The 19697-nt window shown below is 36.9% G+C and overlaps 1 protein-coding gene across 2 annotated transcripts in view; it reads left to right on the top strand.

Moving 5' to 3' along the window:
* Nucleotides 1-6252: 6252 nt before the first annotated feature.
* Nucleotides 6253-19697, top strand: part of LOC124256802 (protein maelstrom homolog) — a 33955-nt gene continuing 20510 nt past the window's right edge. For both annotated transcript variants that reach the window (XR_006893106.1, XM_046690760.1), the window contains exons 1-5: nt 6253-6475; nt 13840-13956; nt 14927-15008; nt 17966-18112; nt 19275-19316. Coding sequence is in view for 1 of the 2 variants with exons in the window: in XM_046690760.1 (XP_046546716.1) it covers nt 6344-6475; nt 13840-13956; nt 14927-15008; nt 17966-18112; nt 19275-19316 (520 nt within the window). In the remaining variant the exon portion in view is untranslated. The remainder of the gene's footprint in view (nt 6476-13839; nt 13957-14926; nt 15009-17965; nt 18113-19274; nt 19317-19697) is intronic.

Genomic DNA, 19697 nt, shown 5'->3' with positions numbered 1-19697 from the left:
TTGAAGTTGAAGTTGATGTTGAAGCTTGAAGTTGAAGTTGATGTTGAAGTTGATGTTGAAGTTGAAGTTGAAGTTGAAGTTGATGTTGAAGTTGAAGTTGAAGTTGAAGTTGAAGTTGATGTTGAAGTTGATGTTGAAGTTGATGTTGAAGTTGAAGTTGATGTTGAAGTTGAAGTTGAAGTTGATGTTGAAGTTGAAGTTGAAGTTGAAGTTGAAGTTGAAGTTGAAGTTGATGTTGAAGTTGATGTTGAAGTTGATGTTGAAGTTGAAGTTGAAGTTGATGTTGAATTTGATGTTGATGTTGAAGTTGAAGTTGAAGTTGAAGTTGATGTTGAAGTTGAAGTTGATGTTGGATTTGAATTTGAATTTGAAGTTGAAGTTGAAGTTGAAGTTGAAGTTGATGTTGAAGTTGATGTTGAAGTTGAAGTTGAAGTTGAAGTTGATGTTGAAGTTGAAGTTGAAGTTGAAGTTGAAGTTGATGTTGAAGTTGATGTTGAAGTTGATGTTGAAGTTGATGTTGAAGTTGAAGTTGAAGTTGAAGTTGAAGTTGAAGTTGAAGTTGAAGTTGAAGTTGAAGTTGAAGTTGAAGTTGATGTTGAAGTTGATGTTGAAGTTGAAGTTGAAGTTGATGTTGAATGATTTTGATGTTGATGTTGAAGTTGAAGTTGAAGTTGAAGTTGATGTTGAAGTTGAAGTTGATGTTGAAGTGGATGTCGAAGTTGAAGTTGATGTTGAAGTTGAAGTTGATGTTGAAGTTGAAGTTGAAGTTGAAGTTGATGTTGAAGTTGATGTTGAAGTTGAAGTTGAAGTTGAAGTTGAAGTTGATGTTGAAGTTGAAGTTGAAGTTGAAGTTGAAGTTGATGTTGAAGTTGATGTTGATGTTGAAGTTGATGTTGAAGTTGATGTTGAAGTTGAAGTTGATGTTGAAGTTGATGTTGAAGTTGATGTTGAAGTTGATGTTGAAGTTGAAGTTGAAGTTGAAGTTGAAGTTGAAGTTGATGTTGATGTTGAAGTTGAAGCTGAAGTTAGAAGTTGAAGTTGATGTTGAAGTTGATGTTGATGTTGATATTGATGTTGATGTTGAAGTTGATGTGAAGTTGAAGTTGATGATGGAAGCTGAAGTTGATGTGACTAGAAGTTGATGTTGAAGTTGATGTTGAAGTTGAAGTTGAAGTTAAAGTTGAAGTTGAGAGTTGAAGTTGTGGTTGAAGTTGATGCTGGTTATAATCCAATGTATGCCTAGGATGAGGATGTTTGAAATGTTGCAGAAATACCCACCTTACATCAGTCTTCTCACCGTCGAGTATCCCGGCAGGTGTGTTATGTCGTATATGCTTGGAGTGTGTAGTGAGTGAGTGAGTTTAGTTTATTTGCACTCAGCAATATTCCAGCTGTATGACGGCGGTCTGTAAATAATCGTGTCTGGACCAGATAATCCAGTGATCAAAACCGTGAGCATCGTTTACGCAATTAGAGATACGATGACCAGGAATGTGTCGACCTACAAAAAACAAAAGTAATGACATTTCCATGTGTAAATACACCATTTGGACGAAGTTGCATTGGGGACTCAATTCGTGGTCAGGCATGTTGATGTGTCATTTTTTAAACTGGATTTTCATACATATGGATATCCAAAGAATGTGGGATGAGGAAGTACATTTACTGCTGCAGCTGGTTTTCTGATAAATACTACCCATCAATAGTTTAGACTCAATTTAATGCAATCATTATATTTTATGTATATATATACGGTTATATCGAAGATGAATTTCTCCACTAACTTAGGGAACCATCTGCAAACCTTGCGAAGATGGTGCAAGAGGATCATGCATCAAGTTTCTGAAATACATTTGCAAATATCGTGCATGTGAACAGCTGCGTTTTGATGTAAAGTTTTGTTCAGAATTCGAAAATTGTCACTGAGTTTCATGATTAGTGCACTCATGAAAATATTTGTTTCAACATCACAAATTTGTTTTACAATACATCAGTTCATGTGTCCAAACAGTACCTTTAAACATTGTGGAATATTTAGCAAAATCAAGTGTAGAACAGTTGACTGAAGTACGTAGCTACATTTGCACTAGTGAGTCTTAACTTGTGATGTGTAGTATACAGTGGAAGCCCTCTAAACCGGCATTCGTTGGGACCGGCTAAAATGTTTGGTATAGAGAGGCGTGCCGGTTTAGAAAGAACTTCCTTTTTTCAACTGATATCCAACATGGTATAAAATATACTTCTGAATTTCACTGATATAGATAATCTCACCCTCGTGCCTTTTGATTTCAAATATATCCCCACTCTATCATATAAATCATTACTAGACTTTTCAAGACCATATACGGACATGAATGTTTAATAATAATACTGGAAATATAAGGACATTTAATTAATTTTATATCTGCAACCGTAAAGGCTGTAAACAAAGTCACAAAAGTTCAATTAGGTGGACAAGTACTTTAGTGCGAACATCTAAGTTCTAGTGGTCGCTGGGAAGATTTAGTCTAAACTTATTTGCAACTTTATCACAAAGGAATATTTGATGAAGAACTTTTCCCACACAAACGTATTGCATCAAATACAACACGTTAAGTGCCTACTTTTATGGACAACTTAAAAACATTCACAGATAATATTTAAACTGACATACAAAAAGTACACACCTGGTATTTTGGGATTATTTGAAATGTGTTGTGATTTTGACTGGCAACTTCGCAACTGGGCACGATATTTGTGGTGGTTTGGCAACATATTAGGAAAGTCTGTGACTTATATGTCACTGTAAAAACTCTTTTCAAAACATTTTCGTCGCCTTTTGGAAAGTAATCCAAAAGCACCGTGTGTGTACTTTCTTTTGTACGTCAATTTTGTTATGAACATTTTGCTTTAACTATAACGTTCATAAATATATGCAGGCCTCGGTTTGAGTAATATTTAATGATATACACACAAATATTACACAAAACATGGTCATGCGACTATGAGCATCGATCTTTGCAAGTGGGGTGGATCGTTGGTCATTCCCAGTTAGTTCTACACAACACAATGTATGCCGCCAATATCAACCGATCTCTGCATAAGTCGTACCTCACAGGGGAATTATATTGTAAAGTTACATCAGTCACTATCAGCTGTTCAATACACGCACATATGTTGATATAGACGTTGGCAGACGAGTTACATGCATGCATTAAAACAGAATTTCCGTGGGAAACCTTGAAATCGTACATACATATTGACAGAACTGTGTGACCTCACTACGCCAACATCCGTTATTTTCCCAATTTCAGCATGTCGTATAACTACGTTTTCCTTCAAGCAGAGAGTTAATGAATTGATACTAGTTAGCGTATCATTGAATTTGCTCACGTGAATCCTTATCTCCATCAGCTGATGAACGTCAACAATACGACGTCAGTCCTAAAGTATTGACAGACCTCGCCCAGATCAACACTACCAAACCGGCTATTGTCAACTGCATTGTTCTCCAGACAACACACATTATGAAGTCACCAGTTGCTAAACAAGAGTATAGAACAGCTTTAAGCTTTTTTACCTGAAGATCGATGTTATCTATTTGGTTATTTATCTTCTCTGTACATTTAGGAAGACCATTATCAAAATTCCAGGAAATGTCTGGAAATAGTGGACTGTATGTTGACTTTTTTACGAAAGTAAAAAAACAACAAAAAAGATTATAGAACTGAAGACTGTATTTTAAGAAACCTGCCAAGAGGTTACAGGTCGGCTTTTGCCAAGTTTAGGCGTGATGTGGCCCCAATTAAACCTGAAACGGGACGACATGAAGGCATCCCTGTACAAAATAGAAATTGTTTTTATTATAAAGACTGTGTAGAAGATGAGGTTCATGTTTTGTTTCACTGCGTATTATATGACGTATTTTAATGAATACATTTTTAAATCTAGATGGGTTTTTTAATATGCCTGATATTGAGAAGTTTTGTTTTATGTTTATTGATGCTAATGTCTGTTTTTTATTTGCTTAAATCTACTATTTAATACTCAATCGCAGAAAGCATTTTTTATATGGATAATATATATGTTTTATGGTACTTTACTGCTTGGGCATTATTTTATAACAACTTGTCTCTCATAACTTTTGAGAATGGTCCTGTACGAATATTTTATGCATGTTGTTGTTAGTAAAGTATTTTATGCATGTTGTAGCTGGTAAAATAGTTTAGGCATGTTGTTGTTAGTAAAATATTTCATGCATGTTGTTGCTAGTAAAATATTTTATGCATGTTGTTGTGAGTAAACAATTTTATGCATGCTGTTGTTAGCAAAATATTGTATGCATGTTGTTGTTAGCAAAATATTTTATGCATGTTATTGTTAGCAAACTATTTATGCATGTTCTTAGTAAAATATTTCATGCATGTTGTTGTTAGTAAAATATTTTATGCATGTTGTTGTTAGTAAACTATTTTATGCATGTTGTTGTTAGTAAAATATTTTATGCATGTTGTTAGTAAAGTATTTAATGCAGTTGTTAGTAAAATATTTCATGCATGTTGTTGATAGTAAACTATTTTATGCATGTTGTTGTTAGTAAAATATTTATGCATGTTGCTATTAGTAAAATATTTCATGCATGTTGTTGTTAGTTAAGTATTTAATGCATGTTGTTGCTAGCAAAATAGTTTACGCATGTTGTTGCTAGTAAAATATTTCATGCATGTTGTTGTTAGTTAAGTATTTAATGCATGTTGTTGTTAGTAAAATATTTCATGCATGTTGTTGTTAGTTTAGTATTTAATGCATGTTGTTAGCAAAATATTTTACACATGTTGTTGCTAGTAAAATATTTCATGTATGTTGTTGTTAGTTAAGTATTTAATGCATGTTGTTGTTAGCAAAATATTTTACGCATGTTGTTGCTAGTAAAATATTTTATGCATGTTTTTGTTAGTAAAATATTTATGCATGTTGTTGTTAGTAAAATGTTTATGCATGTTGTTGTTAGTTAAGTATTTCATGCATGTTGTTGTTAGTTAAGTATTTTATGCATGTTGTTGCTAGTAAAATATCTTATACATGTTGTTAGTAAAGTATTTAATGCATGTTGTTGTTAGTAAAATATTTTATGCATGTTGTTGCTAGTAAAATATCTTATACATGTTGTTAGTAAAATATTTCATGCATGTTGTTGTTAGTAAAATATTTTATGCATGTTGTTGTTAGTAAAATGTGTATGCATGTTGTTGTTAGCAATATATTTTATGCATGTTGTTGTTAGTAAAATATTTCATGCATGTTGTTGTTAGTTAAGTATTTAATGCATGTTGTTGTTAGCAAAATACTTTACGCATGTTGTTGCTAGTAAAATATTTTATGCATGTTGTTGTTAGTAAAATATTTTATGCATGTTGTTAGTAAAAAACATTATGCTTGTTTTTAGTAAAGTATTTTATGCATGTTATTGTTAGTAAAGTATTTCATGCACGTTGTTAGTTAAATATTTTATGCATGTTGTTGTTAGTTAAGTATTTTATGCATGTTGTTGTTAGTAAAGTATATTATGCATGTTGTTGTTAGTAACATATTTTATGCATGTTGTTGTTAGTAAAGTATTTTATGCATGTTGTTGTTAGTAGTTGTTTGTTAGTTTTGTTTATACCATATTAATAAACTCCCGATTTTTTCTGGTGACTTGATTTTGCGTTTGTTTGTAACTGGTACTAACAGTAGGGCAAAATGTGTTAACGTTTTTCGCTTATATGAAGAGGGGTGTCTTCTTGATATCGTGTTAATTCACCTTCTTGGTGAAATGCCACACAACTACATCCTAATCACTACTTTCAATCATGGTTATATTTTATAACGTTTGATGATAGATAAGCGACAGTTGAACATCACCAAAATGTGTTACGCGATGCTGATTGGTTAATCCAGGTCATGTATATAAATGCCTTGTCAATGCTGTCCCAGAATAAAACGTCCAGAAAGAAATTATTCATTTCATATTCTGCTTACATCACAACATTACAACAGTTATTTGAACATCAAATTGACAATGCGCGCATTTCCCTGTCAGTTACACTCAAGTTAAGGGGGTAAGATGCGAATGGCTCAATAGTTTCCGATTGTTTTTCTCGGGATGAACAGAGACGGAGCCCAGCTAAAAAGGCCCCTTCCAGGAAGTGTAGGTCGTCGCTATTTCACACCGTCTCTTCAAAGACGAAGCCCAGTTTTCCAAGGGAGGTCACTCTACCCACCATTACAGAGAAACCAGGAAAAGCAGTGTGTTTCTTTACTGGAAGCTAAATGTGTCACACAACTTTGAAAGTTTAATCAAAACGAAAACATACACTGCAAAATGCCGAAGAAGAAGCAGGCCTACAACGCTTTCTATTTCTTCATGAAAGAAATGGAGCCACAATTACGGCGGGAGGGTCGAATTACGAACGGAATGGCCGACGTAGTTCCACTGGCTCATCCACGCTGGCAAGTAAGTTTGACCTGTCAAGTTTCTTCAAGACAACACACGCCAGTTCCACATTCTGTATTTAGAATGATTCAAATGACTAGTTTTTCCTTGTGATATCTGGTTGATCTGAAATATTGTCTTTGAACATGGTGAATGTTTGCTTAAGCCACTGTGACTAGTTACAGTACTTGTTATTAGCACACCAAGAAGTTAATAGTCTTAATAATTATATTTATAATAGTCATAATAATAATGGAAGCAAGGAATTACACGGGTTGTAATCAAATGGGCAAAGGACAAAAGTCAAATGGACTGAAATCAAAAGTCAAAAGGGCCTAAAAAATAATAATTAGAAAATTACAGAATAAAATAGTGTTTAGTTTGTTGTTGTTGTTGTTATTATTTTAAATGGAATTTGAACATGTGACTCAAATGTTTTTATTGTTAAGTGTCTTGACTCAGTGTCATGACTAATCTGTATAGGATGTTTGTTGTTTTCAGACCCGTGAAGGTCAGGGTTAGAATTGATCTTCAGTAACCCATGCTTTTGGGAATGTCAGGAGACTCAAACATTTTGGATAAACCTACAAATTTGGCTTAACAATTATTATCCACATCCATTGAAATTATCAAAAAACATGATTTGGTTTGGTACTCAACATGAAAATAGATTACTAAATCACATCATCATTGCTGCAAAGAGACATATTCACTTATGCTGTATTAAAAATATGCTTCCAAATCTAACTTTCTATATTAAAACTCTAAAAGAAATATTTTTTGTGGAAAAACATATATCAGCAAAAAATAATAAAATAAATAATTTCCATCATAAATGGAGCCTTTTCTCCCCAGTACTTAGATGACTCAAACTGTATTGACTTCTACCTGACATTATCTGTACATTATCTATTTAATGAATTATGCATGTTTATAAATATATTAATGCAAAAATATCTCACCTGTATATCATGTAGCCATATTACTTTAAGCCGTACATATCACGGCTTGGTATATCTGCAATATTGTAATCTTGGGAACCAATAAAAAAAAACAATAAAAAAAACAATTAAAACCCCCCCCAAAACCCATGCTTGTCATAAGAGGCGACTAACGGGATCGGGTGACATATCGACTTTGGTGACACATGCTATCAATCACCTGATTGTCTGTTCATATTTGATTATTTACCGACTGTCGCCATATAGCTGGAATATTGCTGAGTGTAGCATTAAACAACAACCAACAAATTTGATAAACATTTAGGGTAAAATCTGAAATTGATTTAAGAAAGGTGAATGTAAAGGTTCCTTCACTCGAGGGACAGATCTTATTCACTGATTTCTCTCGTGAGTGACAATATCTATGAGTGGAGATAAAGGAAGTGAAAAGACTGGTCCTTGCAAAGTACACCAATAAGGAAATGGAGCTTGGGAATTCGTAGTCAGTTTTGACTCGAGATGGGTAATCAATAAAGGGACTTGTTGCTGGATTGCATTGATCTGATTGAGTCTGATTAAGAGTCTTATGGCGCCTACAGTCTCAGTTAATCAGGGCTCGGAGATAATTTTTCAACATCAGGAGTACGTACTCCTTACTTTTTCAATATAGGAGTACTGGAAAATCTAAAGAGTACTGAATGGAATCTAATGGCGTATCAGTAACCCTGTGTTTCGTGTCATATATGCACCACAACATTGCTAGTCTTGTGTAAACAGGTCAATAAACAATAAAACAATACTTTTTCAAATAAATACGTCTGTAAATGATTCTAGGACCATTGTCGTCATGCGTATCTGCTACGTTTTCCAAATTATTTCCTACCGTATCGTGCATATTTTTTATCCGTACATACGCCGATACAGCCCTTATCTGGAGCCCTGGTTAATGTTTGGATATTTGTTTGGCCAGTGACCTTAGCTAGTTAACCAAGTTATTTTAGGAAGATCATGATGTAATATTTGGTTATTCATACGACCAATGACCATGGCACGCTAGTAAAGGTATTTTCTTGATGAGTGAGTGAGTGAGTATGGTTTTACACCACTTTAAGCAAAATTCCAGCAACATCACGGCGGGGGACACAAGATCTTGATGATACAATGTACCAAATAAATCTTTGAAGTAATTTCATTATGAAGATGGGATATGGCTCATTTTTGTCTGACATAGGACAATATTTCAGTGGGAGGAGCCAAAACTTTCATAATACTATGTTGTTAGTTGTCCGGAATGTGGTGCCCGATTCAGGGCCCTGCTGCTGTCTTCTCTATATATTGAGAAATTGGTTTTAGATGAAGTAACGGAGTTAAGTATTGTGAGGTATTCTGTGAATCTGTGTTGTGTAAAAGTCTGAAAAGACAGGAGAACATCTGAGAACTGTTATGAGTGTTATATTAAAAAATAAAAGGACTTGAACAGTTGAGCAGATGTATCATTGAATACAATCTCGAGCTGCATCATCTTCGTAGGCAAGGAGTCTTCAGGCCAGTTTGCTGAGGCAGAAGGATATAACACCCCCCAAACCTTGTGGATGTCTGCTATTAGTGTTGCTACGTGCTATATTAACCTTGAAGAGTGTGTTGTATAACCAGGATATTTAGAGTTGAAAACATTATATACAATTTATAAATATTTAAGGAAAATTTGAAGTCAAGTTAAGAAGGGTGAATGTACTGGGAAAGTGCATTGACCAAGCTAACCGAACTCTTATTGATTCACTTTTCTTGGGGAATAACAATTTCTCTGAATTGACATAAATGAGGGTGAAAGGTTCAAACTGGTGTTTCTACACAATTGGGTGGATGGACATTTGGGATACAGATGGTCAGTTTGTCAATAAAGAGGCACGCATAGGATGTGACATGATTTGATTAAGTATCTTCTGGCGCCTACCAGTCTGAGATATTAGTTAGATATGTCAACGTTTGGTTGATGGATGGCTTAAGGATAACTAGCAATGTCATTTTATGACTGGAAGAATTTGATGGTACCAAATAAAGTCTCCGAAAGGGACTAATGAAAGTAACTAATTATTAAGATTGGATATGAGTCATTTTTGTATGAGGTAGGACATTATTTCGGGTTGAGGAGCCAAAATTGTCAGAAAACAGTTTTGTTCACATGCCGAGGGAACAGAAGGGATTCTGGGTCCCACCGTTGACTTGAGAGGTTTTCTCTGTATATTGAGAGAATGGCTCAGATGAGCTTGTAACTTTAGGAGTTGTGCAAGAAACCAACAAGTTCTTCCATGAGATTTGTGAATCTGTGTTGCATGTAGACCAGGAAAGCTAGGCAATATCTGAGGACCTTTGTGTGAGAATTCATTCCAAAATAAACAGGACTTGAACACCATACCGGACTTATCTTTGACTATCCATCTTAGCTACATCATCCCCAGAACCAGAGTGGAAAGACAGATTGCCTAGGGAGAAAGGGTATAACACCCCGACACCCTCGGGTAACAGTTCCCATTCACGGTAGGTCATGAACTGCAGCGTCACTGTAAAGGGTACATATTTGTCTCGAACCCTGAATAAACCGATTTGTTAATTGCTCGAACATGCAAGTGAACACTGACACTTCTGAAGTCAGGCGGTGGGGTAGTCAAAGTCAAAATATGTTTATTTGTATGTAAGGCCACCGGCCCATATACATCGGTTACAAAGAAGGTTCTTATTTAGGAGGATAACAATTGTTTTCTTAACATAATAGCATGATGGATATACAGTGATAATCTTTTTAAAATGGAGACATCGCATGAGGAAACAATTTTGTAAAATGCTGCATTATTACTTCTGATTGTAATACAGTTACGGAGAAAATCAGAACGGATTTTATCATAGGCTGGACATTCAACAAGAAAATGTAATTCGTCTTCAATGCCTTTTTTACAAAATGGACATGATCTATAATTTCTATCAATAGACAGTCTTCTTCCTTCATTTACTTTTAAATCTAATAGCCCCAATCTAAATTTTACAAGTAGCAGTCTCAGATTCTTTGTAGTCACGAGGGATAAATATCTTTCTGGTTCTAAAAGGGACTTAAACTGTCTGTAACAATCAAAACGGGAGCTTTCTTCTAACCTCGAGTGCCATTCTTGTTGAAAAATACATATACAGCGATCTCTAAACTGGTTCAGGAAAACATTGACATTACCTACGCCTTGGTTTAACCAGCGATAAAAAAAGCTTTACACCGAGGTATTTATAATGATTTACGACATTAACGGGTTTAGAATTAAAACACCACTTTTCCTTCGAAGAGAGGGGACCACCTTTTCTAAATACAACAATATTAGTCTTTTCAAGATTTACTGATAGCGACCATTCTGAAGAATATCTTTCTAGTATGTTTAGTTGGTTTTGTAACCCAATAATTGAGGTAGATACTAGAATTACATCGTCTGCAAAAAGTAACATAAATATTTCAATAATGTCGGGAAATAACTGGACACCATGCTTACCTTGCAGCGAAATATCATTACATAACTCGTTTATGAAGAAAGAGAACAGGATAGGGCTCATAATACATCCTTGTCTTAAACCGACTGGACAATAAAAAAAATCAGATAAACCACCTTGACTGCGTACACATGATTTGATATTTGAATACAATGACGTAAGCATGGTGTACATTTTGCCTCCCAGGCCAGCATTTCTAAGACAAAACCATAGTTTGGAACGATCAACTGAGTCGAACGCCTTTTTAAAATCAACAAATGCGACATACAATTTAGATTTGTGTTGAGATAAACATTTCTGAATAATTGCATATATGGTGAAAATATGGTCTGATGTAGAATAAGACTTCCTGAATCCTGCTTGACATTTGGGAATTTTATCGTGCATGTTTGCCCACAGTGTAAGTCTATTATTTAGAATAGATGTAAAAGCTTTACCTAAAATACTCATTAATGATATACCTCTGTAGTTGTCTGGGTTGTTTACATCTCCCTTTTTATGAACTGGGACAATAATTGAGCGTAACCAGATTAGTCTAGTGGTTAAGGCATTAGCTCGTCACGCCGAAGACCCGGGTTCGATTCCCCACATGGGTTCAATGTGTGAAGCCCATTTTGATATTGCTGGAATATTGCTAAAAGCGGCGTAAAGCTAAACTCACTCACTCAATAACTTCTGAGGTCAAGGATTGTTGATGATTTCCTGGATGGTGTGGCCAGTACGTAACAGTGTTATTGATTTTCTGGTGTTGGACAGGTTCAGTGGGACAGATCACCCCATCACCCATTCCCCCATCTGCTTGCTTGGGTGTTCTTTGACTGTTTAACTTGTAAATTATGAAGCTGAATCTGATTTGTACAGAGCTGCAGATAACTTCTTGGGTCATTGATGGGCGTGGTAGGTGAACCGGCTAAAGCGCCAGGCTAGTGATCCAGCGAGCTTGTGGTGACAGGATCGAGCCCACCTGTGACCGGGTGTAAAAACCTTGATGTCAGCTTTGTGTGCAGACTCTTTCAGTGTTGTCACAACCCCTAATGTACAGTACACAACCCTGTGCACTTAAAAGAACCCACGAATCCGTTGGTATATGACCAGATGGTGGCCACATGAGTACGTGCAAACACCTAGTTGCGGGTACAGCATCGTGCAGTAAACTTGAACAAAGTACTGTGACTATGTGTCCTAATCCACCCAGCTGTGAATCGGTACCTCGTAATGATGAAAAAGCCACGCTAACTCGGTGCGCCTAGTGGCTGCAAGAGTTGTATACTCCCCAGGGAGTTGAGATTAATAATACAATGTGCTGTTGAAATTGACATCCAGTGATCAGGGAGTTGAAGATTAATAATACAATGTGCGTTGAGATTGACATCCAGTGATGTAGGGAAAAACAAAGCGCTTTGAGCAGCTGAGCTGGATATCGTATGCTGTATACAAATGTTATGTATATGTATGTATGTATGTATGTATGTATGTATTGACTTGAGTTGTATCTATCTATTGACTTGATTGTGTTCATCTCAATTAGGTTCCCTAATTTTCCGTTGAGTAACCAATTAAATTGTACCCACCTCCGTCAAACTCAATTGGGTATTTTGCCAGTTTCCATTAATTTTAAAAATATATTAAATTTTAAATGTTGGTTATGTGTTTGTTATTCATATAGATCTGTAATATAAGAAACGATAAGAAAGACTCAAGTTCAGGTGCTGAAAATTGAACCTCTCAATATACCTCAGTTATGTTTTCTATTTTTGTTTGTACGCATGTAAGATCAACTTTATTCAATGTTTACAAAAATTCAAGCATACTTGTAAGCAACAGACTCAGTAGGAATTGAGTTTCACATAAATATTTGTGTAATTTACGCAGATATGCAGCTTTTCTCTACCTCTGTATCATATAAAGTTTGTTATGTTTCAAAATGTGTCATGTCACCTGATGATAAGAGTACAGTAGACCGGTTTCAACTCCCTCTTGCCTTCTTTGTCTCTCTCTCTTCCCTCTCTCTCTTGCTTTCATTCCCTCTCACTCTTTTCTGTCTCACTCACTCACTCAAGTTACAAGATGAGTGCAATGACATTGAACACAACATTAATCACGCTTAACCTAACCTCAAAATGGACGATCAGTTCTAGTCCTTGTCAACCGCCTCTGTGGTGTAGCGGTTAGAGTGTCCGCCCGGGGTGAAGAAGGTTGCGGGTTCGATCCCCGACCGCATCATACCAAGAAACATTAAAATATGGTACTTGTTGGTACTGCCTGGCGCTCCGCATTAATGGGTACACAAGGACTGGTCGGCTTGGAGTCAGTATAATGTGTCTGAGTGGAGTATTCATGCTTCATTGCGGCATGGTATCTCAGTGAGCTAGCTCTACAAAACTACCTTAATTCTGGGCTTGTACAAGCACCTGCACATACACATGCATGCATGGCATCCTATGAGCAAAATATTCTTAAGTACCATGTTAAACCCCATTTCACCTCATCTCTAGTCCTTGTCTGTACTGCCCAAAGTGTTATACAGTATGCCCCTGACCGCCTCCATGGTGCAGTGGTTAGAGCGTCCGCCTGGAGAGCGGAAGGTCCCGGGGTTGGATCCCTGACAGCGTCATACCAAAAGACGTTAAAATATGGTACTTGTTGGTCCCTGCCTGGTGCTCGGCATTAATGGGTACAACAAGGACTGGTCGGCTTGGAGTCGGTATAATGTGTCTGAGTGGGGTATCCATGCTTAACTGCGGCATGGTATCTCAGTGAGCTAGCTCAACGAAACCACCTTAATTCTGGGCTAGTACAAGCAGCCGCACATACACACACGCATGCATGTCGTCAGGAGCGAAATATTCTCAAGCACGACGTTAAATCCAATTTCACCTCACCTCACCTCACCTCAACTTTCCTACCTGACTGTTACAGGTTCTCCCCAAGGAGGAGAAAGAGAGATATGAACAGATGGCCAAGCAGTACAAGGCCAAGATGAGAGGAACGGTCGGGGACCAGTACAGAATGGACAATGTGGGCAACATCATTGCAGTAAGTACAATTACAGCACAATTTGACAGTCATATTGTAGAATGAAATTTTACATGTTCAAGATTTGTTTATTTGTTGTCAAACTCAGCAATATTCTAGCCATAGTCCGTTTGGCTCAAAAGCGGACCGATGAATTGCAATCTAACTCGAAAACTAATAAACATGAAATACTCAATGAAACGCTGATCATAATCAAAACAATTCATCGGTCCAATTTTGAGACAAACGGACTATATGCAGAGGTGGAAATAACTTTAAAATTGCTAGTGTACTCCGGTACAGTGGCACATGTAAAGTCACTTGCCCTGATAAGTTTTCCGCTATACCGGCCGATTTTCTTGGTGTTTTTTTAAATAAACAACATAATTAACATTGGAATGTCAACTCGACACCGGTACAGTGATATACAAATTTGCTTGCCCGACAGAAAAAAACACTGGACTCGGACGTCGGGCAATGGGTTATTTCCACCCCTGCTATGTGATGGCAGTCTGTAACCAACTGAACATATACAGCTGGAATCTTACTGAGAATGGTTTTAAGCAACAAACAAACAAATTCTGATTCAAAATAAAATTTGTATATTTAAAAAAGATTTTGTTATCAGTGTTCTGAAATAGAGCTTGAAAGTCCTTGTGATAATTGCAATGTTGTTTCAAATGATCTATCAGAAATATTTCAGGGTTTTGGGAACCCCCATTTAGTTCTTGCCATCATGTTTATATTTGGATATCTGTGTTGTCTCTAGATTTCTTGGGGTAGCGTAGTGGTTCAAGCGTTTCCGTCGTCCTGTCGATTCCCCACGAGTACAATATGTGAAGCCCGTTTCTGGTGTCCCCTGCCATGATATTGCTGGAATATTGCCAAAAGCGGCGTAAAACCATACTCACTAACTCACTAGATTCAAATAGTATAGTAACAAGTTTCTATAATCCCAGGACCTCCGTTAATTTTAAAAAAACTGTTTCAGCATCGGAAGGACCCGAAGTTGGAGGAGAGCAAGAGAATAAAGAAGGGAAGAGATGAGGTGGTCGCCTCTTGGAAGACTAAGGGTAAGCCTGAGTGCCAGGATCGCCATTGCTTTATGTAAAGAGCAGTTAAATTGTTTCGGATTATTGGGATCAGTGACTTAGTCCGTCATGTGGTGTAGTCAGTGGTTCAATCTTCCATCTTGTCTTTCCAAAAGGGGCTTAAAGATGTTGCTGTGAAGGGCAACTAAATTGAAAAGGGGAACCAGTGACTGGGACCTTTGTGTGGTGTAGCTGATAGAGCATCTGCCTCAGTGATCGAAATAATTTTCAAACTCAACCAGACAGTTAGGCAGGTGACCAATAAATGTTGCCTGTCTGTGTTGAAAGTTGCCTGACCACACTTTTGACTCATCTTTGCATTTATTTACAAAAAACAAAAACAAGTATCGTTGTGTCAAATGTGAATTAATTCAGCAAATTAAAAACAAGCGTGAAATTAAATACTCCTTCACATCCATTTGAAAAGAGCCAGTCAGTGGTTCAATCTTCCATCGTGTCATTCCAAAATGGGGGGGCAGTGGGGTAGCCTAATGGTTAAAGCGTTGGCTCGTCACGCCAAAGACCCGGGTTTGAATCCCCACGTGGGCACAATGTGTGAAGCCCATCTCTGGTGTTCCCCGCCGTGATGTTGCTGGAATATTGCTAAAAGCGGCGTAAAACCAAACTCAGTCAGTCAGTCAGTCAGTCCAAAATGGTGTTTGTTGTTACCTTGCCTTCATGCGGCACTAAATGGGTAACTGGATAGAAGGACAGTTCCAGTTGGAGCCGCTATACAAAGCTACAGATAACGTTTTGGGTCATTGAGTTATGTACTCGCTTGTGTTCATCTCAATTGGGTATCCTAATTTTCCTTTGAGTAACCAAATAAATTGTACTCTCCTCACACAAACTCAGTTAGGTATTTTGCCATTTTCCATTAATTTTAGAAATATTATAAAGTTTAAATGTTAGTGTTTGTTATTTATATTTTTCTGTATTATGAGAAACTGTAAGTTGTCAAGTTCATTTCCTGAAATAGAACCTCTCAGTATACCTCAGTTATTTTATCTAACCACCAGTAAGCAAGCTAAGATTTGACATTTTTTGTGTGTACGCATGTAAGATCACATTTATTGAGTATTTACAAAAATTCAAGCATACTTGTACACAATAGACTTAATAGAAATTGAGTATTCACATAAATATTTGCGTAATTTACGCAGATACGCAGCTTATCTGTACCTCTGGCTATAATATGTCTGAGAGAGGTATCCATGTTAAAGGAGTGAGCAAGCACAATGAAATGACATTAGTTTCAGACTTGTATGGGGAGCAATACAGAAGTACAGTTATGTTTTGTTTGTTTGTTTGTCCGTTTGTTCTCTAATGAAGTGGAAGGCAATTGGTAGATTGCTTGGAGGTCTGGGTATAGATGGGTTGGTGACATGTGATTTGCTGGGTGGAATGGGCTGGGGGTGCTCCCCTCCTTTAATTCTTTGTTGTTTAATGCCGCACAGCAATATTCCAGCTATATGACAGCTGATCTGTTTGATTGGCATTTAGAAGTTGGTGACTAATAAGAAAGTTTATGCATAACAACTTCTTTATTATATATGATGCGACGTTTCGGTATGGATTCGTATACCGTTGTCAAAGCAAGAGTGCTTGACAACGGTATACGAATCCATACCGAAATGTCGCATCATACAGAGCTACAGATAACGTTTTGGGTCATTGAGTTATGTACTCCCTTGTGCTCATCTCAATTGGGTATCCTAATTTTCCTTTGAGTAACCAAATAAAGTGTACTCACCTCACTCAAACTCAATTGGGTATTTTGTCATAATCCATTAATTGTAAAAATATAATGTTAAATGTTAGTGTGTGTTATTTATATTTGATCTGTAATATGAGAAACGATAAGAAAGACTGTAAGTTGCCAAGTTCAAGTCCTGAAACAGAACCTCTCAGTATACCTCAGTTATTTTATCTATCCACCCGGTACACAAGCTAAGATTTTTTTTTACATTTTTGTCTGTACGCATGTAAGATCACATCTATTGAGTATTTACAAAAATTCAAGCGTAATTGTACGCAATAGCCTTAAAAGGAATTGAGTTTTCACATAAATATTTGCACAATTTACGCAGATACGCAGCTTATCTGTACCTCTGATCATATATAATAAAGAAGTTGTTATCCATAATCTTTCTTATTTTCTTATATGACAGCTGTTCGTAACAGAGCTCCAGATAAGATTTAGCTTGTGTGGGTACTGTACCCACTGTATTGTTTTGGAGTGGGTATTATGACTGTTGAGTGGGTATTTCATTTTCCGTTACCCACTGTTTTCAAATATGTGAGTATTTCAGTCATTTTACTCACCTAAATATTATGTCATTGAGTAAGTTTACTAAGCAGGTATGTTCTGCCTTTTGTCATACCTAATCAAAACCAACTTAAATATATTGGAAATGATTTCATAAAAAAATCACTCATCCTCTACTGACAGTACAACACTTGTCCTATACTAACAGTACAACTTGATAGCAATCGATGTCTTTTTCATTACGCAAGCGATTTTTATAAATATATTCCGTACACATTTGTTTTAAACTTTTTGCATATCTAACATATTAAATGCGTTATTGGTACGCAACAATTATTTTTCAACGCGTAATTGGAAATTTTCTATGCGCATTTTACCCGGATACGCAGCTTATCTGGGCCTCTGAAGGAATAAAGTCTGTACCAAACAATCCACTGATTGACGTCATGAGCATCAATCTACGCAATTGGGATACGCTGACACGTGTCAACCAAGTCAGCGAGCTTGAACACCCGATCCTGTTAATCGCCTCTTACAACAAGCATGGGTTACAGAAGATCAATTCTATCCCAGATCTTCACGGGTCAGATGTGGACATGTTACTTTATAAGTACCAATAACTTGAACGAGATGCAAAACCCCATTTGACCTTCACTTTGTTTTTTTGCAGATGTCATGGAGGAGTACTTCTACTTTATCAACTTCCAGGTACTTTGTCGGACAGAAGATGGGGATTATCTCCCCTGTGAGATTGCTGTCATCGAGTACAATCTCCAGAAGGGGATCACAAAGAAGTTACATCGGTTTATTGAACCTGGTAAACCAATTTCACAAATCTGATGTCAATATGATTTTAATGGAAGCTTTGATCATTTATTTTAGATCTTTACAGTGGCCAGATAATGAACTTCTCGTTTGTATGCAAGCTGCTTTTTGATGAGTGTCTCCAGAGTTGTCTCCCTTTCGATCATATACTGATTCTGTTATGAGTTTGCCTTAAGGCTTAATAAGCTTAATGGAAAAGCACCAAGTGTTGCTGAGACAATTTTCAGTTGGCTTTACTAAGACAATCTAACCCTAACTCTTCATGACTTCGGGGCAGAGGGATAGCCGTATGGTTGTAGCATCAGAACATCATGCTGAACAGCCAGGTTTGATTCCCCACATGGGTACAATGTGTGAAGCCCATTTCTGGTGTTCCCTGCCATGATATTGCTGAAAAAAGCTAAAGGCAGCATAAAAACATACTCACTCACTCTTCATGAATTTAATTCAATATTTGTCTTCTCTTGAGTCAAATATGTACACTTATATTAAGAGTTTTTCCACTTGACTCATCTAGTTCTAATAGTTTTTTGCTAGGCATTGTATTATATGCAGGGACTAAGATTACCGTGTGTATTTGTCTTGTATACAGAGCCGGAAATAGCACACACGTACACACGTTTGCCCGCAATCTACTGGTGATTCAGTCAAAAACATACATGTTACGAGATGAATTCTGATGCAGTGATCAGAAAAATATAGTATCTGAAAGATTTACGAAGAGAAATTTAGTGTCATTTTAATTTCAGGGTTTGCTCTATAAATGTATTCGTTGCAGCTCTTGTTGAACAGATCTTCCAGCATGACATATGTAATTATTCCAGTCAACAGGGACCGTGAAGGTCCGGGTTAGAATATTGATCTTCAGTAACCCATGCTTGTCGTAAGAGGCGACTAACGGGATCGGGTGGTCAGGCTCGCTGACTTGGTTGAGACATGTCATCGTATCCCAGTTGTGCAGATCAATGCTCATGCTGTTGATCACTAGATTGTCTGGCCCAGACTCAATTATTTACAGACCGCCGCAATATAGCTGGAATATTGCTGAGTGCGGCATAAAACTAAACTCACTCACTCACCAGTCAACACGATCGTAAGTTAAGTTGTATTCTAGCTCCCATCATAAGTATTTTCAGTGTGAATTTCTTTTCCAGGGCGGATACCGACAGGCTACCGATACACCTGTATGACAAACAGTACGTATTGAAATTCAGAAATCTGTTAAGATCCTGATATCAAACAGGTCCCCATTAATCCATAATGGTTGTAAGTGGCGAGATGGTGGAGGTGGGAGGCATATCAGTCACAGGATTGTCTGCTCCGGAATCAATTCTTGAAAGGCCATATAGGTCATATAGCTGGAATATTTCTGAGTCTGGCTTCCAAAGAGTTTTTACCCCTCAAAACCAAGCAAGCGTACCAAACGACATGGATCCCATCAACCACTAATTGTCTTGATTATGTCTGGTTTAGTCTGGTCTTGGATGCCTGGATTATCTCTGAATCTGAATATCTGTTGCAATATATCCCAAACTGCTTACCGGCGATTATTAGGCTGCAACTCTGTCACAATTGTC

This window comes from Haliotis rubra, unplaced genomic scaffold, assembly GCF_003918875.1.
Source record: "Haliotis rubra isolate DU_JTF1 unplaced genomic scaffold, ASM391887v1 Scf64, whole genome shotgun sequence".
In the NCBI taxonomy this organism is placed as follows: domain Eukaryota; kingdom Metazoa; phylum Mollusca; class Gastropoda; order Lepetellida; family Haliotidae; genus Haliotis; species Haliotis rubra.
Note: the sequence above shows the minus strand (reverse complement) of the source record. Positions and strands in the feature narration are given on the sequence as shown.